General features: G+C 39.7%; 1 protein-coding gene across 1 annotated transcript; it reads right to left on the bottom strand.

Moving 5' to 3' along the window:
* Positions 1-657: 657 nt before the first annotated feature.
* Positions 658-10,155, bottom strand: LOC118796368 (cathepsin K-like). Its single transcript, XM_036555214.1, has 8 exons — positions 10,115-10,155; positions 8,146-8,272; positions 6,854-6,976; positions 5,245-5,397; positions 4,397-4,615; positions 3,972-4,137; positions 3,103-3,211; positions 658-2,430 (listed from the first exon to the last, which is right to left on the bottom strand). The coding sequence occupies exons 2-8, from the start codon at positions 8,269-8,271 to the stop codon at positions 2,331-2,333; spliced, it is 996 nt and encodes a 331-aa protein (XP_036411107.1). The 5' UTR covers position 8,272; positions 10,115-10,155; the 3' UTR covers positions 658-2,330.
* Positions 10,156-25,804: the final 15,649 nt, after the last annotated feature.

Raw genomic sequence — 25,804 nt, 5'->3', positions numbered from 1 at the left:
AGTGAATGCATTTGACAGGCTTATGTGCACTGAGTATTTTCACTATATAAAAGCTGCTGCAAATGAAAAAGTTTAAAATTCCAGCCAACACGGCACAGTACAGGTGATACAACTTTCCTGGGACAGTCAGACTGTACCTCTTAGTTAGCCTGCTAGCAATCCAAACCATTAACCAATGAGCCTCAACCACTGGACTGAAAAGTTTGTACAGAAAATATTACAAACCCCCCTCCACAGCAAACCAGTTTCGACAAGTGCCACTGGCATTCAACATGCAACAGCTTGTTCCTGCATTTGGTCTGGTTTTGACACAACAGACAGTTAATTGCTGAAGTAGTTGGTGGCACTGTTGACTGACAGCAATATTCAGTAATATCACATGGTCACTGTTTATCACTGCTTATGAGGGTGCCCAGTGGTGCATCTACAACAACATAAAGAAAAATTAGATATCTAAAAACTTAAAACATAAAGGATCTGCAAGCTACTAATGTTCTTTTAAGTTTCAAATGTAATTCAACTAACTGAATAGCTGGAATCAAAATATAAAGTCTGGTGACTGCAAAAGTGTCTTGATTGGCACGGATGGATGGATAGAAGGTGAAAGTATGAACAGGAAAAACTCATGACCCTGCTCATGGGTGTTTATTTTGCCAAATTTCTATCCACAAGAGGGCGCTGTGCAAAAGAATGTCAACAGAATATTGTTTACCGATGCTCAACCGTACAACCACCTGAAGTTAAACGGAGCTTCACAACTAACTGTGTCGTATTACACTGATCCCTTTGAACAACGGTTGGGCACAATAACAATGTTAATAACAACAATTTTTTTCACAATTTTTCATTTTCATCACTTGTTTTATTCAGTAGAAAAAGTAATCATGTTGACTGACGAGTTTAAAAACAAAAGACTAATTTCAGATTCAACAGCACCAAACAATTTCAAAACACACATACAGTACATGCTATTACACCACACCTTTTTAGGAAGTAGCCTGATTTGATTAGCACTCAGAACGTTCACACTATAGACCCTACATTTCAATGTTTCCATTACATTTGTCTTTCACAATCTCACTGAAGAACAGGCAAGACCACTTCAGGTTCTCCAGTGGCCAATTCAGGCTCATTAAAGAAAACCAAGTCTTTCAGGTTGGTCACTTTATCAGGGATAGGTTCTGCTAAAAACAGAACATAGATAACTCATGACTTTTTAAATATGGCTTATTAAGTAGTTAACAGGTAGAAAATATTACATTTTCTGTTATATATATTTCTATATGTGTGATTTGTTCTCTGTCATTGTGTCATTGCCATTTCTCAGTTTCATACTGTATTTATCACAATTTTGCATTAATCATCTCTGACACTACATGATGATTAGCATTATGTACTCCTAGCTAAGACTGTAGAAAATAGGTATTAGTATATTTTAGACTCTGCATTTATTCAGAACAACAAATAAACTTGTGCGAAACATGAAAATAATCAAATAGTTTCTATTTACCGATATGTATTTATATTTACTGCCTATTTACGTATATTTCTGTTCAGCACTAGAGTTCTCTTGGCAACTTCTTTCCTGTCAAAACTAATTCATGCTGGGCTAATTTTTAAAAATTGTACAGTACATTTGTTGTAGAGCCCCACTTCACCTGTTTTTGTGCAAAAGAAAGGCAAACGGTGTGCAATACATTTTTCTGTTTATCTCCAAGCATCCTCCCGTAAGGAAATGGCTGTATAATACTTCAGAGAGATTACCAGTGTGCTTACATTTTACCACAGTAAAATTCAACTACACAGACAGCAGTAATCAGCCTTCGCTTTCACAGTCTGTCTCACTTTTGCTTTGGCTGTATATTTTATGAATGGATTTTCAACAGGCATCCATGGTGACAATGGCATTGTTAATCTGTGTACGGCAAGGCTCTGCAACTACTTTTTTCCAAGGGCCAGATTGATTTTAAAATCATGTTAGTGAGGCAAACTTCTTCCAATTCCTCTTTATAAAACAATACGCAGGAGGCCCATGGTGGGCTGTGTTCATTAAAAAGCCCTGGCGTACAGTGTGACTGGAGGTAAGGCTGGGGATAACACTATGGGTGCTTTAGCCCTGTTCACTGATCCAAGATCAGTTTTTCAAGCCCCAGTCCCCAGCCCCTATGTCTAAAAAAGAAACTCGTGTAAGATCAGTGATTGGGAAAAGAAGGTAGTGTGAAGCAAGCTGTGAGAGGGTTGCTACAAACCAAAGGGGTAATAACCCATCTAGGAAGTGCTGTGATTAGTGATAAAGGGTGGAATTTCCACAGTCTGTCTCCCTCTGGTGGTCACATAATGGGGAAGCTGGCGAGGTTCGCGATGCCGCAGAAGTTGTTTCGGTTGCGCGCCATCAGAATGTAGCCTTTGTTTCCCCATCCCTCCCCCCAGCTGAATCAGACAGAAAGAGACACAGAGAGACAGATTGGGGCATTACGGTATGCAACCTTTGCACTGAAGAAAGTAGTTTCAGCTCAGCAGAAGTAAAAACACAAAATCTGCACTGCTGTTGGACAATGGATGAAACTACTATCGACAATCTATAAATCTTGTGTAACATACAAGTTAGGCCTACAGGCCAAGTAGAGATATTCTGGAAATGCATGGTGTTGTAGCTGGAACAGAGGTCAGTAAATGACACTGTACGCTTTATGTATGCATTGCATACACCCAAGTTGACCTTCATGAATCACTCATGAGCCATGCATACTAACTTCATAAGCATGTCATCACTGCTTGATAAAGCATTCATTAGCAACTGCTGCCACCAAGTCTGTAGCTTAAGACATTTGCTGTGTAAATACATGACAAAACATGCAATAAAACATAAAGAATATTTGCAACATATATCAATACAGGGCAGAGTATGCTTTCATATTCCATACATTAAAAATTACAATCATGAAGGCAGTAAGCACACACAGCAAAATATTTAATGAATAAATGCTTTGAAACAGTTTGACACATTCAAAAATATATACATATTTGGCCTTGATGCATAAACACATATTCGTCACATACTCGTCTTTATTATAAGGGTCTGCCCTGGAGCTGCTGTCTCACCTGTTCTTGACAATCCAGTATTTCTTGCCCTTAGAGGTGGCACCATAACCCACCGCCAGCACAGCGTGATTGATATCGTCCTTGTTGCAGTCGCGGTCGTAGTACACACCTGCAGAGACCGCAGCAGGAAGCGTGAGCGGCACTGCATGACTGCCCGAGTGCATTCTTGGTGATCTCCTGATGCTCACATGACACTACAGTCTGACGCAGGTCTGAGCACTACTTCCGTTTCGCTTCACCTTGGACCTGCATTCCATTTCACCATTTTGATACTGTGCAAACTGTCCAGTATATACTATCTATATTATCCATTCCATGCTATGTTAACAGTGGAGAACTGTGCTATTAAATGAGTCAGTTGTGTTATTTATGATGTAATATTATCTGCTCTACATTAATACACTAGGTATAAATGATGTAGTATGTACAGATATTATACCCTGGGAAAGGCACAGCCTGTACTAAAGTGCTGTTTTTTCCATTCTAAGTAAATGTAAATTTGAGCTGAAGTGAGGAAGACAACAGCAACAATTCCCAATTGGAGATATGCCACAAAAGTAATCATTTTCTATTATGCAATGCCAGTGATGTCTTACTATCATTAGTGGTAGTTTGGCATAATATTTTCTATAATAATCCAATAATAAAGTACAGAACATTGCATTGTATAAAGTATTGGAGAATAATACTGCTGTTAAGACCCGAAGAGACCTCATTCTGCGTTGATTAAGACCTTTCTTACCTAATTGGACCAACCATTTGGGTTAATTACTTACAATACAGTAATGTGTTCATAGGGCTTGTCAGTAATTCAAAGACATTGTGGGACACCCAAAACCACGTCTAGCTTCTCTCACAGCGTGACTCACCCTTGTGGTAGAACTGGAAGCTGGGGAGGGTTGCGTCAATCCCCACAGAAACGGGTCCCACTTTGGCAACAGCCACCTGCAGTGCACGCTCACTTCCCTCCTGGACCTCCTTGTAGCCCCGGATCTCGGCTGCTTTGCCTGACACGTTGTAGGCACAGTCCTGGTCCTAAGGGAGACACCGGTATTGGCAGTCACACCAAACCCTCTCCTCAACGGTAGATTTAGCATCATACTTCCAATTAGCTTCATACATTTGCACGCGCTTACATTACTTTCATCCAGAGCGACTTACAAACAAGACATGAGACAGAAGTTTAAATGGTGGTAAAGGCTGATATTGACCTCCTAAGCAAGTAACACATTTGGGCCCAAGAGATCTTCACAAAACGGTTGAAATACGTGTGCAGAGCGTCAGAGGGACAGACCTCACCCACGTAGGGGTACGCCTCCTCAGAGTCGATGCCTCCGTTGTTCTGGACGTAATCGAAGGCTTTGGTCATGTAGCCTCCTCCACAGCCATCATTTTCAGTCACACAGTCCACCAGATTCTGCGGGCTAAGGGGCACCAGCTTGCCCTTTGTCTTCATCAGCTGGCCCTCTATGGCCCCAACTGAACTGAAAGCCCAGCATGACCCACAGGAACCCTGGGACAGAACCATCAGGACAGACACAGACCTGTCTTCTAATGACTCCACCAGGGGGCAGACTTCTACTTATCAACACTGCAGTTTTTACATTGGTAAAGAACTTATCTCCAAATGTCTGGAAATTGGCAGTATTTTCCAACATAAAGTCATTAGAAGTTACTTTTAATACTGAAGTAGGGCACATTATAACAGGTATTCACACATTGTTCAAACTGAAATGTTAATGCCAAATAGACTTAAATCTTGAGAGGTCAATAGATTATGAAAATACAAACTACCCTAAAACAAGAGCTAATCTGTTTCACTGACCAGGAACCATGTTCTTCACAATGTATTCATAAATGTATCAATTACCTGACAAGTAGAAATAACTGACTCTTGAAGAAATACACTCTCTCACTGACTAGTCACTGACCACCTACTTTTAGAAAAATGAACCAATCACCATTCAATATTAAGAATGAATTATTATTTGAAAAATAAAACTAGGTAAAGTGTTTAATTGACTGTATCATGTAATATTGTAAGACTTGGTGTATGCTTGACAGGTCTAATAAAAAACTTTCCATGGAGTTTACTTCCACAATCTTCACATTTTTCTGACTGCACCCGAAGCCCTTGCTGACCTGGTTCCTGACAGGCGAGACATAGCCAAGTTTCCGATAGTCGATGGCTTTGGGTAGTTTCTCCAGGCCGTCATCAGCAATGAAGGTGGTGTTTTTCTCCCTGACCAGTGGGACCTGAAGTCCGGTCATCTTCTCAGCCACCTCCTCTGTGGTCTGAGCAAACAAACATTTGAGGATTAGTTATCAGTCTGCCAGTTCATCATTGTATTCTGAAGCTTTGTGTGTGTGCGTGTGTGTGCATGCGTGTGTGCGTGCGTGTGTGTGTGTTTGTGTGATTGCACCTGTGTGTGTTTGTGTATATGTCTATGTCTCGAGCATGTCTTTTATTTGCATATGTTTGTTTATAGATCAAGAGAAACCACATGACTGCCTGTTTCGGCCTTGCAGAATATTTCCTGTTCAAGCAGTTGTGCACTAGTCTTGTTGGTGCTTGCTTATCCTGGATTCTTTAGGTATTAGCACAAAATGAGAGCGCTTACAAACAGGGTGAGGCTAACTGATTCTGGATTAGTTATCTAAGAACACTTTCTCTAGTGGCAAAAAGACATCTTTCACTCATTCCTGCTTCATATCAACCAGAATGGCACAATCCACAAATAGGGACAAATATGCTCGCCTTGAGCAGACCCTTAGAAGGCTATTATTGACACCATTGAGGAAATTCTATGCTCAAAATGCTGACAATTTGTATATTGTCATATTTTAATATGTATGAACATATGATAATTCTGTTTGGATTTTTTTCATTTCCCCTTTTCATTCCTAACCTTGGAATGGCTGATTAGGCTTGTCTCACCACAACATTTTCTGCAGGAGTGCCAGAGAAGTGGAGAGTGTTAAATGCAGCCTTACATACATACACATGCTAACCATGTTTCCCCTCACAGTGCACCTGGACAGCAAATGCTGGATGGAGGAGAACACTGGATTTTCTATTTTACTGCATGTTCATACATGTTTGTTTTTCATAAGGGTGTTTTGCTGCTGCCCAAAATGAATTCATTATGCGGACGTCTGGTTTTATTAAGGTGTGAAAAATATACTGCATCACTGGGCACTCCAAAGAGGAACTCATTTTCATAATAGAGGTTCAAAATCACACATCATGTCTAACCAGTCCTTTGTGCTTCTCCATTTCAGTGAATCAGGAAATGTCAACCAATAGGAATCTAATTCGGCCTATGATCTCTTTTTATCTGATAAGCTGGAAATCATTTCCATGGCAACTGAGACCATATGAAAGGCCCCACCCAAAGATTTAGAATCTAAACCCTCTGGGTCACATGTCCTGACCACTACATGGTTGATAAAAATCACACCCCGTCTAGTGTGGTCACTCAGATTAAAAGTGGTATTCTCTCCATCCTTTCTCCATGGTGGTTGTGGCATGGCCACATTATGGCTAGACTCACACAGTAGCAGCAGAAACCGTTTCAAAGCTCCTGCTGAGTGATAGGATGTCATTTTATAAGGGATGTGGGGGTTCTCTGTGTGCTGAGTGGGAGATTTGGCCATTGGTGATAGCACAGATTTATCAGCAGATAAAACAGGAGAACTGAGAGGTACCAGTGATGGTTGGCATGGGGGTAGGCAGAAAACAGGAACTCACCATGTCCCCGAGGTGGTTCATGGCCAGCTCGTAAGAATGCATGCCAAGGTTATACTCCTGGTTATGAGCCTCAATCAGCTGCATATTCTTCTCCCAGACGGACCTCCGGATGGACTCCTCGCCCTACATGTTCAACGGTGAAAGCAAACACGTCTAGGTCAGGGCTGGCTGTGTCCTGCAATTTGCTGCTATCCACCATGCTGATGTCAACGTCTGGCATAAAACACCCTTTACTGGAATAAAACTGCCACCCTTACAAAATCACCTGACTTTGGTTTGCTCCATATCCCATCACCAGTAGGAAACTTCACTTTACATACTGTAAATGGTGAGAAACTGCCATGAGAACACACTGAGAAAGTGGATGTGGTCAAACCTCACTGTAAGGTCTTAACCTAATTTTAGGCGCTGTGACAGAAGTAATACTAGTGTGCACAGACGTGCTGTGACCCATAGCGACACTACGTTAAAAACACCACAGAGGTGCTTCCTCTTCTGAAGCCTTGAGTGGTAAACGATCAACCTTTCAACATTTGGTTGTGGAATAACAAAAACTACAGTAGTAAATCATGCTATTTTAACCACTGAAATCAGAGCAGGGATGTGATCCATGTCTCTCTGCATAGCTTTGCAACAGATTTCCAAAAAAGGGCAAAGATCTTTCAGTTCTTTTAAATGCATATGCTTCATATACTACCCTTCCTCTTTCACAAGTGACTAGAGGTGTCTAATCATTAATGGGGCTTCTTTTCCGATAAAATCCTGAAAATTTGGAGTGGAATCAGTGGGACATTATCACGATCCTCTGTGTATGTATCATGGCAGTTGTCTTTGTAACTGTGTGTTTTGTCAAGTCCATCTTGCAAAAAACATTTTAATCTCAATGGGGATCCCTGGTTAAATAAAGAATAAACAAATAAAAATAAATACCATATAACATATTTTCCTGTTACATTTGGGTATCATGACAAAACACATACTTATGAAATCTGATACAGAACTTTGAAACCTGAGTAATGTGAGGGATTTCTTCGATTACAACTGTGTCCTGCAGTTTTAGTGCGATCCAAGCTCATGTAATTGGATCAGTTACCAGACTGCCATCAGCCCAGACAGCTACATCAAAAGGTATTTGTGTTTCAGATACATTACACTGTCAGGTTATGAACACCCCACAGTAACCACCTAAATATTAAGGAAAATCTCACTTTTGAGACTAGGATTCCATCAATCCTTTTCAGATGAATGATGAGACGGAGCCAATATGTTTGCATAAGCACAAATAAACTTACCAGGCTGTTGTATTCCTTGCTGTGAGTGACCTTCCAGCTCTCCCACTCTGCATCCAGAGTCATTCCCTGGGCAGAACAGATCTGCACTGAGGCCAGCAATAGAGACAAACCTCCAACCAGGAGCATTCTGGGGAAAAAGACAAGAGGAATGGGTAAACTACATTTAATGCAACGTTTAATGGCTGCATAGAGCATAATTCTATATCATCAGATGCAGCTATGTTGTTTAGATGATGTCAATATAGAGGATAACTTTATGGTTTGGTAACAGGACTGTATAAATAAGGATGTAGGTTCAAATTCCAGGAGAGGGTATGATTTTGTCACCCTTTGATAAATGGCTACATAAATCTGTAATATTTAAACCTGAAGCTATGCCTTGCACCCTTGATACAGATACCCGTGAAGCAATGAATAACATGCTCTTGTTATTTTCAACCATCTTCCCACTTCCCTGACTTGTTTGACTACCTTATCTGATTGCACTATGAGACCAAAGCAAATGCATATGTATTACATTTATTCGTTTGGCAAATGCTCTTATCCAAAGTGACTTACAAACAGGTACTTGGCTTGTAGCTGCTGAACAGATGCTGAATGTTTGTAATGTAGCATTACTGTGGGAAGCATTGCCACATTATGAGCTGCCATTAAGCACACAAACATATAATACTATTGCCATTGCACAACCACAAGCCTCTATTGCCGCAAAGGTTTGACCACTGCGCTTTTTGCCCTAGCAAAGACTTACACTGCCACAAGGCTTTAGCTTTTAATGCTCATATATTTCTTAAATCAGGTTTTACCACAAGTTATTACCATAACATTAGTAGGGGGAGGGGTTAGAGATGTAGTCAAAATAGGCACATTCTTAGAATGCGCTGCAAAATGGACAGCAAACCCAACATCCTGACAGTGACCCTGCTGTCCTGAATACAGACACAGACAGGTACCATGGCAGACTGGGGCACTGGGGCATCAGACTACTGTCAATGAAGTAATGGTCATCTCTGTTTAGCCACTGGCAGCACCTCAAGCAAAATGGAAAATTATCTTTTCACAGGTTTTTTTTTTTTTTTTGCACTAGCCTAAAACCTCAATTGAATTGTCCATTTTGGTGTTCCAAATCTTTGATGCTCCCTCATGTTTCATTTTATATATAACTAGACCAACGTCAATATTGCTTTGGCACAAATTAAAATTCCTTTGCCTTACATGACCAAAACCTTGCATTTCCTTAATTTATATTGAATTTGTTCTTATTCTTATCTCAAATATGCAGTTTTCTTAAATGCAGAGCCTTTAATCTCCTCTCTTATGCAGTTACAGTCTAATTAAATGTTTATAACGTATATCGAAGTTGGTTCATTACTTTGATTGAACTTTACATTTGTTTTATGACATTTTTCAGTTTATTTCAGTTCAAATTGTGGTCACAGAACCAGCGCATTTTGCAGAATGATTGGCGACAATTTTAATACCTTGCAGCAAAAACACATCGATTCTGAACTTGCTCACTGTACTAAGATTAAAGGGAAAATATTTCCAGTTTTCCAACTTACACCAGTCTGTTATGATCCCATAAAATAATAATGTCATAGGACCGGAGTTTCGCTCACCTATGAGAAGCAGTGATTGATTCGTCATTGTTTAACACTGTGCACTGTCACGTGTTTATTACCTCTAGTCCTACTTCTATCAATTTATTAACGGCAATTATATGGCTATACACCGTAGGATTGTAGTAGTCTTATCTTTGTGTTCGATCGTAGGCTTTCAAGGAAGGATTACTTTTTAAAATCTACGTGATTCCGGATGCAACATAAATGAAACCGAAACAAGGAACGCTTCACAACTATTTTATATTTTCGTGCAATTTCTTACAAATATATAATTCAAAAACCATTCGGCACTTGTATGTAATACTGCGCTTTCGTATCGAAATCAATCAAGTATCAAGCAAGTTTACCTGGCTTCCAGTTTAGCTGGAAAAGAGGAATCCTTCCTGAGCACAGTAGAAACCGCTTTAGCTGACGCAGACAAAGACTGCTTATATACCCCCAGAGTTTTCAAGGAAGTGAAACGCGAAGAGGTCCAGGCGGCTTTTAGGGAATCGATTCATATGGACCCAATTAACTGGAACCCAAAGAGCGCCTGGCCATCTCGTGGTAGCGTGTTAAATTTCAGCTTCTTGGTTTTTTTTTCCTTTGTGATCTTGACAAACATCACGCTTCTCAAAAAGTATGTATAATTAGTAAAACCCTTTCTCTAGATAGTTTTAGATGATGATGATAATGATGCAGCTTCACTGCAACATTTTCTTTTTGATAAAAAGTTTTCTTTTTGATATTAGTGGAGTGAATTACGTGCATTTAATTCAAGGCGTGAAAAAAAACATCTGAAAAGAACTATAAAGATACAGTTTTAGTGTAATGCAACTGTATATTTTTATATTTGTATAGGTCTATGTTGTAACCTGTTGCTCCTGACAGGGAGTAATGACCATACTGGAATGCCTACTGAATTGTATACCACTGACCTGTAAAGGGAAGAAAAAAAATTGTTGACAGCTTAATGTTTGGTGAATACATAGCCATGATAAGCATAGGCTAGTTGCTCCACTTTACACACACACACACAGAATCTGATGGACAAATAAAAGAAGCGTGAATTATGGCTTCATTTTCAGCAAAGAGGCTTGTCGTCCATATTTGCAAGTGTGCATGCAGGTATGTCTATGCAGTCTTGACTGCTCATTTGCTTATGGGGTGAAATTAAGCTGGACAGCCCATCTTTGAGGTTCATTTAATTACCCATTCATATTTTACAGGAAAAACATGCCCTCTCAATGTGTGACATTACACCAACATATCAGCATTTTAAACATTTCTGTCATTACTATGAGTAGTGGTAAAAATTGCATTATCTGCTGTATTGTTAGTAGCAATAGGACTGGTAGTAGCAACAGTACTAATAGTAGTTGTAGCAGCTAAAATTCCTTCTGTGCTCTGATAAGAGGAGAAATCAATAGAAAATAAAGTAAGGTTAAGATCTGCTCAAAGTAGAGAAACCTTTACAGGAGCTTTGTCTAAATGTCATTAACATACATAAGAGGTAAGTGTTTGCCAGTCTGTCTGTAAGTGAATGGAGCATCTGGCAGACCAACACACTATTTTACAAGCCTTCTGCCAAAGGAACATATTCATCAAAGTAAATCAACCAAGACTATGTCATTTTTGGTGAGAAGTGCATGCTTATAAATGGATTTCAGGCTGGGGAAATATTGTATGACCTATAAACAATAACAACAACAATAAAAAGAATGTATGACTTGATACAGTGAAGCAGCTAAAATTTGCCCCTGGTTCTTTTAATACAACCATAATGATAATCCAAAAGTACATGGTGGTTGCATTACGCAGATGTGTTTTAAATCTGCCTTAAAAAAATGAAAGCAACCTTTGATCTACCTGGCACTTGAGTGCACATAAGGGAATTTCACTTGCAGCAAAATTAGAGCACCCTCTGATGGTAAAATTCAACAACCAGCATTCATGTAAAATGAAGCACAGAGAGGAAGTCTGGTGACCAGCACCCACACATGATACAAACCTACAACCATGTAATCTTTGATTGGCTGTGCTTGTCAAAACACATAGATTTATCAGTCCATCACTAGTTCAAATAAGTGAGCAAGGTGCCTAAAGTAACACCTGGCTGTTGCCCTCAATAGCCACCAGGTGGCATGGCATGGTATAGCCTTGTTTAAGTAAACAACCACTATGACTGTGTTGGGTATGTGCAAACACCAGGCCTTCTCCCATCTTATGTTCCTTAGTGTAATTCTCAGTCTGTCTCTTTAACTGAAGCCTTGAAGCTGCCAAAGCCACATCTGTTTCCTGTTAGAACAGCACACACACATACTGGAACTAGCAGAACTCCCATGAGTCTCTGTTCTGGTCACATGATGACTCATTGTGATCAAGTCACGGGACCTCAGGATTGAGAACAAAAAAGGGAGTGGAATAATGAGAGGCTGAACAGATCTGTCACATTATTCATTTTCACAAAATCAAATGTGCTGTATTCTCCAAGATCTAACTGCTTTAGAAACTCGTAATTCATGTTGCTGAAGTGTCTGTGTTGTTCTACATTGCATTACATTACATTCATGCTCTTATCCAGAGTGAGTTCCAGCACAAGAGAACAGAAGTGTATCCATTCAAGCTGAATGAGCAACAGTATCTGACCAGGCTAACAACATTCCCAGACCAGTGAGTGTGAGCCCAACAAGACCATAATACAAGTAATGGTAATACAAGTGTTAAGAGGTGGGAACTGAGGTGGAACCAAGATGTAGTCTGAACAGATGGGTCTTCAGTCTGCATCGGAAGATGGCCATTGATTTTGCTGTCTTGACCCCAGTGGAAAGTTCATTCAACCACTGGGGGACCAATACGGACAGGCATCGTTTCTGAGAGGAGTGACCCCATTGGGAAGGAACTGTTAGTGTTGCAGAGTGTAGTGATCTGAACGATAAATATGGTTTGAACACCAAGTGTAGGTATGAGGGGGCTGTTTCATTTACTGTCCTGTATGCTAGCACCAAGGTTTTGAGCTGGATGTGAGCTGTAACAGGAAGCCAGTGAAGTCAGGTGAGGAGTGACTTCACTATGCTTTCGGTGGTTTTCGACAAGTTGTACAGCTGAATTCTAGATTAGTTGCAGTTGTTTGATGGCACAGGCAGGAAGATAAAGAGGGAGTTACAGCAGCACAGGTGTGAGAGGACCAGGGCATGAACTAGGAGCTGTGTAGAATACATAGTGAAGTAAGGGTGGAATCTTTGGATGCTGTACAAAAAGAATTTGCATACCTGGCTCACTGCTGCAACCTGAAAGAAAGACAGTTGGTTAACAAGCATTACCCCAAGGCTTTGGCCAGCAGCAGTACTATTCCTGAAAAAGCTTAGAGTCTAGGCTGAGGGGGAGGCCTTGAAATGGGGAGGACCTAGAGGGGAAGTAAAGCATCTCAGTCTTATGGTACGCTTTAGGCAATTTGATAGGTATCCAAAACCTATTTTAACTTCTTGGTGATCAGCCTAAGTGAACAACCACCGTTGTGACACTTAAATGTACATGACACTCCCAGATATACACATATAGAAGGAATCTAGTGGCAGGAATGATAGTCCAACTGCTAATTTTAAATGCAAGTTCCCAGACAAGGGTTTAAAGTTGGAGCCAGAGAAAACCAATGTAATGTGCCCAATAATACCCCATGAGAACAAGTATTGGCTACAGCAGGGATGTAGAACTGGGGCAGTCATGACTAAAAACACAGGTAGTAGGCCATCCTGTATAGAAACAGGCCGAAGTGAGACAGGGGGAAAACATATTAAGCAATAGTAAATTAGCACTTTTTCAGATTGAATGAATGGTCATAATTATTAATCAGTGGTTAGCCCTATGAAAAAAATATTCTGGTATTGGTGAGAACTTGGCCGAAATTTCTCACGGGAAAAAAAAAAACACAGAAGGAGCAAAGCTTCAAAAACAAATAATTTTTTTGAAAACACGACAAACAACCCAGACTTGAGCAGAAGCACAACAACAACAAACTGCTCTCAAGTGTGCGCATTCAACTACATGTGTATTTAATGACTTACTGCTGACACAGGTGAGGCCATTTGGGAAATGACTGGTATACTGTTAGACAGACAATGATTCAACAGACAAGACACAATGAAACAATGAACTGTTTTGAATGCAGCTGGTTTGAAATAAGATCAGATATTGAAAAAGAAGCAGTTAGAAACACATAGACAACACTATGACAACACATTTAACACATAACACTTAACAATTATACATTTGACAAAACAATTTAATTACCATTGCATTGCCGGCGCTATGGGAGTGCTTAGGGGTGTCCACAAAAATCAGGCTTTAGCAAAGTTCCTAAGTTGCACAATATTCAAGACCATCGGACCACAGGAATCTTCTCTCCAGCTCTGCAGACAGCCAGTCCACCTCGTACATCCTGGTTTAACCACAGCAATAATAATAAATATGATATAGTGCTTTCTATTCCGCATACGCAAACACAAAAAGTCATTCCAGGGCAAACGCCACACGCAGATATTGGTCTTGACTAGTTTACAGACTATTAACATGTCCCCATGCTCAGTAACTGTGTATAGCACAACTACCTACACAAGCGTTTGTTTTGGGTATTCCCGCATTAGAACGCAGCCAACAGGAAGAGAGCCATATGCCGCTCCTGCCGCCTCGAGCGTCGCCCGGCTGCTCTGCGTCACCAGCACAACTCGGATAAACGGGTGTTGATTAATTAAAAGGGAACCTGAGGGTGTGCCAGGACCTTCTATCTGCTAATGGAATAGAAAAGTACATCTGAACGTTAAACCCAACACGCCCCTAGCTCCTTTTTATTATGGAAACAGATGCGCCACATTCTCGGAATTCAGAGCAGTTTCCATGAACGTAACCCAAACGATTAAACGGAGTATCAGTTGACCGTGAGGTTTTTTAGTGGTGTGCACGTTGTTTGCATACTAGCTCTTCCATTTACTGTAAAAGCAAGACTCCTCTGTTAAAAATGAATATCTACAGATGAAAGTCAACATATTTTTTGTCATCGGTGATTCAAATTATCAGCTTAACCTGCGTAAAAGAAAAAAAAAAAAACTTTGCACAGCCGTCCGTTCTTGGGACAGAATCCAAAGCGTTGAATGACAGTGTTAGGTAGGTGCAGGTGGTTATACCAAATAAAGTGTATATGATCACCCATGACTGTCCATCAAGCTGTTGGTATGTATTCGTATTGCTACCTCCCAAATATTTCGGACGACAAACCACGGTTTAGTGGCAATCCCGCATAAAGGAATGAAATGCAACACGCTCGCGTTTCAGAAACTCAGCGTGAAGTCATACACATCATTACTATAAAACGGCCGCTTCGAAATAGTGTCAGCTCAACTGACCTGAAGTGAAAACCCAAAAACAGCATTAATGTTATTATTAATTAATAATGGATACACGTGATATGATTGACTATGGCCGAAAGTATTGCCAAGGTTTCATTTCGTAATTCATAATTCCAGTTCCCGGATGTGTCATACTCTGAAAGCGGAAAAACACCTATTGGGACGTCTGGGGATTTGTGAATGAAGTAGTAATCGGTACACGCTTTTCTGTCTTAAAAATGGAGAGGGGCCATGTAACAATCAACAAAACTATTTCGAGTAATAACAGTCACTTTTAAAAATGACTTACGAAACTCAAGAATGCCAAATTCGATGCGTTTGAGTGACTCATACTCCAGTAACCCTGCAATGTATTCCCTAAGTGGGATTGTGACCAATTTAGTTAAAATGTTGTGTACGTACTAGTGTATACTTGTACCTTGTGAATCTAGTCATATCTCTTACGGACGTAGACTGTAAATAATTATAATTTCAGTGTTATTAGCCATGTAAGTACACTTCAAAGAAAGTATAGGCTACCCTTGACAGCAACCTCAGATAAACAACACAGTAAACTGCCTCGGGACACGCGCGTGCATGACTTATGTCACCTTCCGAATCTTTCGTTGGGATGGACGATTCACACGCCAAGACCGATGTTGCTCAAGTCAGATATTGTTAGGAGATTCGTTTTCTCTCCGGTTCCCGGATCGTAATTTGGCCTCCATCTGGGGTTTTACCTAAATCCCCCGATTTGGCTGACCCATCCATACCTTCCCGTCATTCCTTTTAAAAACGGCCCCAGTGAAAGTAATGTACTGTCCTGGCGCGATCCCCAACGTTGTGTTTATTAAATAAAAACACAAATCCCTCCAGGACGGTCACCGCAATAGGATGTTTTCGACCGTTTAAAACGATGGGATCCCAGAAGGAGTCACTGGAGGTAACAGCCGCGGTGGCATAAATAAGGGCTGAATTATTGTGAAGCGTGTAGCGTATTATTAATGATTACTGCCGTCCTTCCCTTTGCACTTCCCATCTCTCTCTCTCTCCCTCTCTCTCTCTCTCTCTCTCTCTCTCTCTCTCTCTCTCTCTCTCTCTCTCTCTCTCTCATACACACTAGCCCGCGCGTCGCGCTCAGTCGTATCTGGCTAGAACGCTGAATTAAGAGACCGATGTACGTCAGTGCCGCTGGACCAAAAAAGGAGCAAAGTAACCTAAAAGAATGTTTGTAGGAAAAGTCTCCTCGGAGTATTGCAGCGGGGTAAAGAAGTTGGATGCAATCTGAGTGAAAGGTTCAGTAACGAGTTCCGAGAACCCCATACAAAGGAGTACTGCTCTGCGTTCACTCAGGTGCATCCTCAGGGAGAGCGCACCTGCACCGAAACATCATGTAAACCCCAAGGAATAATGTGGATTTTCACAACTGGATGAGGACCTGCAAAAAGTATGAAGCCTACCGCGGGTAAGATATTCCTAATCAAGATGTGTGCATTGTGTTTGCATTTCAAATAATGGTACAATTACTACAGGCATCAATCGTTTGTTTGTGTTATTAACGCCATACGTTTATTCCGCTACACCTCCCAGCAGTATCGAATATGGGGTTTGTTGTCAACTACTTTTAAGGAATGTGAGTCATTGTGCACAAGAGAATTAAGCCGAATTGGAAAGCGCCAGGACAGGACCCTTAAGATTACTGAGAGCACTTTTCATTGAGGAAATATGCGGCTTGATTCATTCACAAACAGCTTCAGTCTGGTTTTCAGAGCTGAGCTTTTTGAATACATAAAACCGTTGTTTTTGTCATTACTACTAGTGTTAGTGGTGTGGTATGCGATGGTGGTATTTTTTTCCAGCCGCAGTTTAGTCATATGAGCCATCACAGAGCATACAAAATATTAAACTGTAAAGCCCAATCATTTATAGGTATTTTCAGCGGCGCTTTGTATGTACGTTTTGTCGCTTTGCTGCTCAGTTCTGGTTGTATTCTCACCTGCAGATTCATACGTTAGCTCCCATTTCCAATAATTCTGGCGATGTAATACACACAATAAATATGACACTGCCAGTACAGCACACTTCCACAAACGTTCAGTGGATGCTGAGATGTGGACTAAAACCACAGTACACTGAGTCCAACGTGGTATGGCCAGCTCCGGAGCTAGAGAGTTCTCACTGCCATCAGCTAAATTGGAGAGAGGCCTAGTGTCTCCGCAGATCCAGTTAGCTTGCTTCATATTGGACGCTGCCACACCATGTCCGACATGAACAATTGTCTTTTTCCTTCTATGCTGGTATGGCCAGCTACAAAAGTACGCGTATATTCTCGGGTATTAGTGTTCAAATCTACAGGCAACACAACCGCAAGATCTGTTTTTATTCACAGTTTTTTTTTTATTATTATGCAGTTAAGCAAATAGTCAACCATTTGCCTGTTTTAATAAGCACAAAGGAATAAGAGTAATGCTAGCTTTCCTCAATGCGTTATTTTCTGCACGGGTCTACAAATAGGTGTTATGTTCAATTTAAAAAAAAAAAAACTTTACTGTCCTCTAGATGGCGGCAAATTTGATTTTCTTGCAGTCGGACATTGATGTATGTATGTTGCAAAGTCCTATGTTTGTCGCAATTAGATTTTGAGGTACAGTTGTTATTTAGTTGGCTGCATTACTTTACACTATCTATTAATAGCCTTTCCTCCATCGGATGCCCTTGTGCTCTCAAAACAGCCGTGTTAGTAATGCTGATATATCATGAAGTATAAAGATATTATAGACTCTAATTTTAATCCATAATAGCCTTATCATAAGACCACAGGCTAATACAATCTTTTGTGCAAGATGAAGACTTTAAATGAAACCATCAATGATAGGTGGTTATTTCATAAGAGGACATATTTGAATACATTTTTGTTGATGAGGGGCCTTTGATCTCTTGCACAGACATGCTCATCTCCACAGCAAAAACCTTCACCTAATAGCCATAACAATAAACAAATGCAACTCACTTCTGACAGTAAACAGAGAATTTACAAGCGGGCTGTTCAGCGCTTCCATAATCCTTTGAGGGCTTTGGTCTACATACAGAAATCCTTTGTAATCACAACATTGGTGTCATCTGTCAGCATTTTAAAATGCAGAGCACTCATTTATTGAAAGGTCTTTCGTCTTCTTTTTCTTCATCATGAGTGCGCTGTCACCAACATTCATTAATCCTTATTGTTTCTCTATTGAAATGAATCACACTTTTATTGCAGCCTGTGAAATTAAAGCATTACTGTAGGTCAACAGAACTGTATGTTCATAAAACATCTGCAACACCTTTTTGAACATAAATATGAGGCTAAAGAGTAGAGGCTTTTTGTAGAGTGCAGATCTTTTATGTATGCAGTTTCTGGAATTCATTTGATCTGTGCACCACTGTTTTTATTTTAAAGGCTGAAATAAGAGATTGATCTGTTTCTGTTGAGAAGTTCTATTTTCTATCCTGCTGCTACAGAATTTAACTTTTTAAAAGCTGTAGTGATTGCCTGGTTGACAGTCCCTCTCTAATCAATTTGTGTACCAGTGGTGATGCTTTAGAGTTAGGCATATAAAGGTGCCAACAGAATGTCTTTTCATTGTTGAAGCCAATATGTCAAATGTTTCAATCTATGTGTTACCCATACTATATACAATAATGTAATACAACAATAGCACAAATATAATACAAATAAAAACATGAAATTGTTCATACAACAAAGGGCCTTCTTTTATTTTAAAGAAAACACAAACATGTCTACTACATGAGGGGGAAGACTGAAGATCAGTATGCTAACAAACACTGTAACTATGTTAGATAAATGATTTCCAAAAGATGGGTACCTTCTGATACTTTCCTGCATTTCAGACTTTCATCTGATGCATATAGTAAACCACGTTCTATTACAATTGTAAGAAATACTTGCACCTTGGATTCTTTTGAAGATGGTCTCTTCTTTACAGAGACTGTTGGCTTTGTACATGTGACTCACGGCATTTTTACACACTGAAACTATTTGTTCTTGAGATTATGAATGCATTAATCTGTACTGGGAAATAGAGTACTGTTCCCTTATAGGATGTTCTTTTTTATTACTCATTGTTATAAGCCAAAGGCTGTATTTGTCTGTGATAACAGGATGACTTAATTACCATTCTGATAAGGCTGTCACTTAACAGCTATGGCTTTCTTGTTTTAATTAATAATAATGCCCCAGAAGCCATCTCTCATGGTAAAACCCAGTGTGAAAAGATATTTCACAATAATCAATAACATTCATTTATGACCCATGAAAGGGTTGTATATCATTTTGTGTGACATTTTGACTCAAGGAAGCCATTCAATCTACCCAGTAAAATGCTTTGCTCTTTGAGCAGCAAATTCATGCAGGTGTTAGTTTTTATGCACCATCACCAAGTTCAGCAGTCAAAGAACTGAACTTCAAATACCAGAATTGAAATTCAAATGTAGGAATTGAAAACATTTAATTTTCAAAGTTAAGAATAAAGTACCATATACCATTTAAGTTATATGCCCTTCTTGTTATATATTCAAGATCTGCTTCTTAGCTGTAGTATATGATCCTCAGAGACAATGAGATGCAAGCAGAAAATGGGAAGGATCATTTAAAGCTAAGACAGTGAGCTATTGGTGAACTTGTGACAGTTTTATGAATGCGAAAAATCTTGCATCCATTTTCTGTGCATCTAGCTGATTTATATTTATTGTGAAGTTGTGGTTTAAACACAAGTTGTGACAAGCCATCAATATCAGCAACTAAACAAACAATATCTGAGAGAATCTAACTCTAAAAAGATCCCCAACCTGTGCGCATCCAGCACATCTGTGAGGAGCTGTGTGTTTATGCAAGACACAATCAAGAGATTAGTGTTAGATAACCTAACAAGCAGGGATCCGATTACAGTCAATGGCCAGTCCTCTTTGTTTTGCTGTACCAGCATACGGCAGAAATACTTGTGATGACGACATTTAAATATTTCAAAATATATATATAAAAAATATTCAAAATATTTCTGCTTCACTCTCATTGTTAAGTCAATACAGTTGTGTCACAAATTTATACAGCCATCTGGCACTTTATCACATAATTGTACATTTTTGTACCAGCAAAAAAGATGTTTGACAGATAATTGTCTTTCTGAACATATATTTAACCTACTTTTCATTGAGGTTTAAACTCCTGTCTTGTCTTTCCATGGTAATTAAAGTTGGCATGATTCATGTGTAACAACACAGACATATATTTTAACTAGAGAAAGTCTACATATTATTATTGTAGACTACATACATATTATTATTTCTAAAATAGTAATACAAGTACAAGTATGCACATGACTTCTGGTAACAGTGGTATCAGTACATTGTAATTACAAATTGTATCACATTCTATCACCATGTGTACTATGAATAGTTACCACATTATATACATAGTTCATTAAAGCCAACCACAAAAAATTACACTTAGAATCGTAACTCTGCCCAAAGTGTCTTTGGGAAGCCCTATCTACAATCCATAATCCATAATCCATATTTTAACTCATGCATGTATACCTTGTCAATGTGTAGATGAAGTCAGCATATCATTGCATGCATTATTATATTGACTTAAGTGTAAGGGACAGCAAATAGTTAAATGTGGGAATGTGGGGAAATTCCAAGCAGCTGCAACAATACTCTTGTGCCTGAAGGGAGGTTAACAAGTCGTTTCCCCAAAATGCATATGCATCAAGGCAAACCTGCAAAAAGCAGCTGGCACCGCTTTTCTCACAGTCACCATACTGGCCTGAATATATTTCCCAAAAATATATAACTCATCCTGAAGTTGCGGATTATTCACAATCGTTAATGCTAACGTTAGGAAGCTAAAGGTGGTACCAATGACTAATGCAATGTGAGTGGATAGAGAGTACCTAGAGTACTTTATCCCCCTTTTCACCCAACTTTGGAATTGCTAATGAAGAATTAAGCTTGCTGCACTGTGGCACTTGGGCAGGAAAGTGCTGGAATGTGGAAATATACTTGCCTGCAGCCAGCAGCCAGCAGCTGCTTCAAATACTACATAGCTCTCTTGGGAACAAAAGTAAATGTTTTCTTACTTACTTACTTACTACAGAATGTATCAGCAATCCGGTACAGCCTGTGCTCCTAACCCAAGAATATGGTTTGAAATTCAATAGGTCACCATTGAACTATTTACATATTTTGCAAAAACACGAAGAAAAAAAATTGAATTTTCCTTATTAATTGTAAAAATATGTGTTGCAATGATTTTCAAAACAGTCATATCTTTGTCCAACACCATGAGAGTCTAAATTGTTGTCAGTGAGGGGCAACTCCAACAATTGCATTAGCTCTTCCTGTGCATTGTGGGACTGGTCATGTATAAAATAGCCATTGGTTATATTATGTACACACATAGTGTAATATATGTAGTGCCATTGCACTAGTTTAGTGCTGATGATGCTTCTGCACTTCATTGCACCTGGTGATGGTTTTGTGGAATAACCCTGCCCTCACAGATGTTTAAATCTGGTCCTCTGTGTTTTAGGTGTATAGGTTCTAGTTCGCTGCTGATTTATGAATTTGATAACAGAAATCTCAGTGTTTTTTAACAGTTAGTAAAGTCAATTATATTGTGTTTTACAGTGAATATAGTGCAATTATAAGTATTTCCAATGGTGATTTGGGTTATATGAGGACAACAAAAATCAATCAAGTGGGAGAAGAACAACAGCAATCTTCCTTGCCGAGTCTTGTGGGTAACCAATATGCACACTGTAATTATTTCCAAGAAATGTAACTGTATCCTATTCATGCTGAAATGGTCCCTACACACCTCACTAGCTCCCAACAGACAGAAGAAACATCACCCATATCCTATGAATCCCATGATAGTTGTTTTTTGGCTATTCAGATGCTGAATGACTCGGCAGTGTGCTACTTTATCTTTCAGTGTAACGGATATTACATCGTGAACTGACAGTTAAATTAGCTGGCTAATGAAACTATAAGTCTGAGGCCGTTAAAGAGGTGAGGGAAGTGCTTTAAATAGTTAATGTTTACAATTAGGAACAGGTTTTCAGTAGTGTTAAAGACAGACCTCTGAGGAACTGCTCTTGAGTAACATGTGAGATGCTGACATGAGTCAGCTTTGCATGATGTTTAACCAACCTGTTATTTGTTTGTGTTCGGAGTGCTACGTCACCTGGACACATCCTTGTCCTTTTGTATTGTATACAGTAGTTCAAAAGGGAGGAAATACATTACATAATCAGTTTATTGTGATGTCTCCGCTTTAGTTTGTTGCTTAGCAGATACCATAATCCAGTGTATCTGACATCTTGCATTTTTAAATATTATCCATTTACATTCTTAGTTTTCTCTAGGGTACAGTAGCAGTCTGCTATTCAGATATGAACCTGTTTGTGGGTGGTTACAAGTCCACTTTCAATATCACTGGCAGTTTATGTGGAGTTACTTTCTGAGACCAGACCATGTTATCAATTTGCTTATCAGCTAACATCTTTTTAAATCAAAGGCAATAATAGAATTAAATGCTCCTTACAAATGAGGTAAAGCCAAGATGACTCAGCACTAATTTTAAGTGCCAAATGGCTTGAGGAGAATCCAAATGATGGTGTTTTGTCTATACAGTGTGTATCCCATATGTAATTTCTGCTGATTACCCTGCAGTTTGCTAGCAGAAGTCCCCATTGCTGCTCAGGAGCAGCTGGTTCACATCGGAATTGGGTTCTGTGTTCAAACAGGGACAAGACTCTATTAAACAACAGCTTCAGTCTAATCTCAGTGTGCTTTGTCATTCTCATGAGATACCATTTCTTCCCAATCTTACAGAACATTACATTACATTATTGTCATTTAGCAGACAACTCTCATCCAGAACTTACATAGTTTAAAGTTTTATCCATTTATACAGCTGGATATTTACTGAGACAATTCTAGGTTAAGTACTTTGTCCAAGGGTACAACAGCAGTGACCCAATGAGGAATCAAACCAACAACGTTTTGATTACAAGTCCTGCTCTTTACCACTAACGCCACACTGCTACCTATTAAACATTAAAGACATTAAATGTTTAACAGACGTAATGTCATGTTAATGGACAATGCATGAACCTTGCTTAAATGCATCACTTCAAGGACAAATGGCACTGAAGTTAAATTGAATGGAGGTCTCTGTCAGGACTGGAGAGGTGATACTCAACAGGCTGTCAATTGTGCAGTAATTGCCAGACAAGTGTACTGTTATACTGGAATATTCTGTGATGGATGCAATGCACGTTATGCACAGTAAGAGACATTCTTCATGGTCCTGGGATGCCCTTTCCTAGTGTGGCCGTGGTTCAGACTCAGCGCACACGACCCGCATTCACACAGAGCTTGCCGTGCTGCTTTATGGGCTAGAAAAGTCAAGTTAATTACTTATCCATTTTGTATTAAGGCTGGGAAGTTCACAAACCCCAACATCCCATTAAAAGAGAGGAAAAAAAAAGATGAAAAGAGCCACGGGCTGTTTTAGCCTCCCCGTCTGTCTCACCCCATAAACTGGGTTAGTGGAAAAGAGCAGGACTTAAAAGACAGTGTGACTCTTCCACACAGCGTGAACAGCCTGACTCACATTTATGCATTAATAAAGCAGGCCTTTAGATTAACATGTCTAGGTTTTAAGATTATGCTTAAAAGCCCTTTTTTTTGTGGGAGTTTGTCGGTGAGTGTTTGTGTATGTGCGTGATTGTGTGTGTGCGTGCTCCCTCTTGACACCTCCTCCTCTGTCCCCCTGGTGAGCTATGCCAACCATGGATTTTCTTTCTTGGATGTCCTGTTTGCACTTAATCCCTAACGTCGGGGCCATTTGCAGATCTTTTTTTTTTGGGGAATCCTCATGACCACAGCCATCCAGGATGGTGTCTGCGCCCTAATTTTTAGTATACAACGCACCCGTGCCCAGACACAGGCCTCTTGGCCTCTTTTACCGGCTCCCTACCCGTCAAGCATCTGTTTACTGTTTGAACTGGGGGCTCAGAATTGAGCTGCAAAGCCCCTTTTGTACTTCTATTAGTATCTTATTCCTTAAAGGAAAATGACTGAATTCTTTCCCGTCTGTATAATAGATTCCAGGGGAGCCTGGGAGAGGCGATGGAGATATCCATGGCCCTATTTCATTCATTGACAAGCAGGAAATCAGCAGAACGAAGGGCGTTAATGACATGGCAAAGATTTGGGTCTGTCTTTGTAAATCAGAAGTCTGTCACCCCGTGTGCCACTGGCCAGCAGTGTATGATAAAAATAAAGCCCAGTTGCAATGGCATTGTGTTGTATCTGGTACTGGTCCCATAATGGAGCTTTAGGCTGTCCTACAGGCCTACTGTGCATAGATCATCCTCCTCCAAACCAACATATGCACATCTGTTCTACCTACCAGTTACTGAACTATATAGCACATTTTTAAAAAAGCGTAAGGGATATATGTGCAGATATATGCCATAATAAAGTACATGTAATAGAAAGGTACACATAATAGAAAACAGAAATTATTTCCATGGTTGAATTCTATACCTCATCAGCAAAGAATTTCCATCATTCATACATGAAAGCTGGCATTACATTATGTACATTACATTCTGACATTCAAGTTCTGCCACTCGGTTAGAAGATTCTAATGCAGAAAAGAATGTGAATATCAGTTTGCATTATGGTTTCAAAGGTTCTCCTCCAGTACTGACAGGATATTGGGATCATGAAGTTTGAAGTTTGAACCCCTTGGTTCAGCATTCAAAGTAGCCATCAGAACTCTTTTTGGGAATAAAAGGAAGGTATACACAGTGCATAATCTCCCTTGGGATAAACAGTCTCAGTTGGTTTCAGTCCTGGCTGCAGGTCATCTGTGATGAATCAAAATTGGGATTGGGTCTGGCCAGATTATCAACCTGGTTGGTAGGTGTGGCCATGGGTGAAAGCTCTTTTTGCTGTCAGATGAGGAAGGGATTATTCTGGCTGTGTCTCAAAGCAAGTGACATGCTGCTGCCTTTTCGAAAGTCTTGTTTACTGCCTTTTCAAACGATCCTGGAATCTTAAGAACCAGACATGAAATAGTAGGTGATGCTCTCTTTTTTGATTAAATTGTATTTGTTTGTTTAAATTTGTTTAGTAGTTTGTGCTAATTTAAAACGTTCAGAAACATTCTGTTGCTTGCTTGCATGGGTGATTTTTCCCAGTAGCGGCTGAGGTAAAGTATGTTGTTGACTGCTGTGACCTGACATTGAGTGAATGACTGTAAACAAAATTAACCTCAATGAAACAAGCAATTGCAGCATTAGTTTAATGCCACATATAAGCTCCCGGCGCGTGCATCTTAGTGGCATTTTTACTGGCTATTCAGACAGCTGTTTAAATCTCGGAAATGTGACTGAAGAGGTCGTGCTCCATTAACATACAGGGACTAGTCCTGTGCCCTTGTGTCTCCTTTTCTGTAGAAAATTGTACTGTCCACAGCTGCTGTGTTTATACAAGTGCATCTAATGGTGTTGTGTTGTATTGCCATGGCTCATTTACATCTCACTGTGATTCTTTTTACTGTGTTATTTTTAGAAAATGGGGCTCTTTGAGGAGATG

The sequence above is a fragment of the Megalops cyprinoides genome, chromosome 21, assembly GCF_013368585.1.
Source record: "Megalops cyprinoides isolate fMegCyp1 chromosome 21, fMegCyp1.pri, whole genome shotgun sequence".
Taxonomy (NCBI): Eukaryota; Metazoa; Chordata; class Actinopteri; order Elopiformes; family Megalopidae; genus Megalops; species Megalops cyprinoides.
The sequence above is the reverse complement of the archived record's forward strand: the minus strand, read 5'-3'. Positions and strand labels throughout refer to the sequence as shown.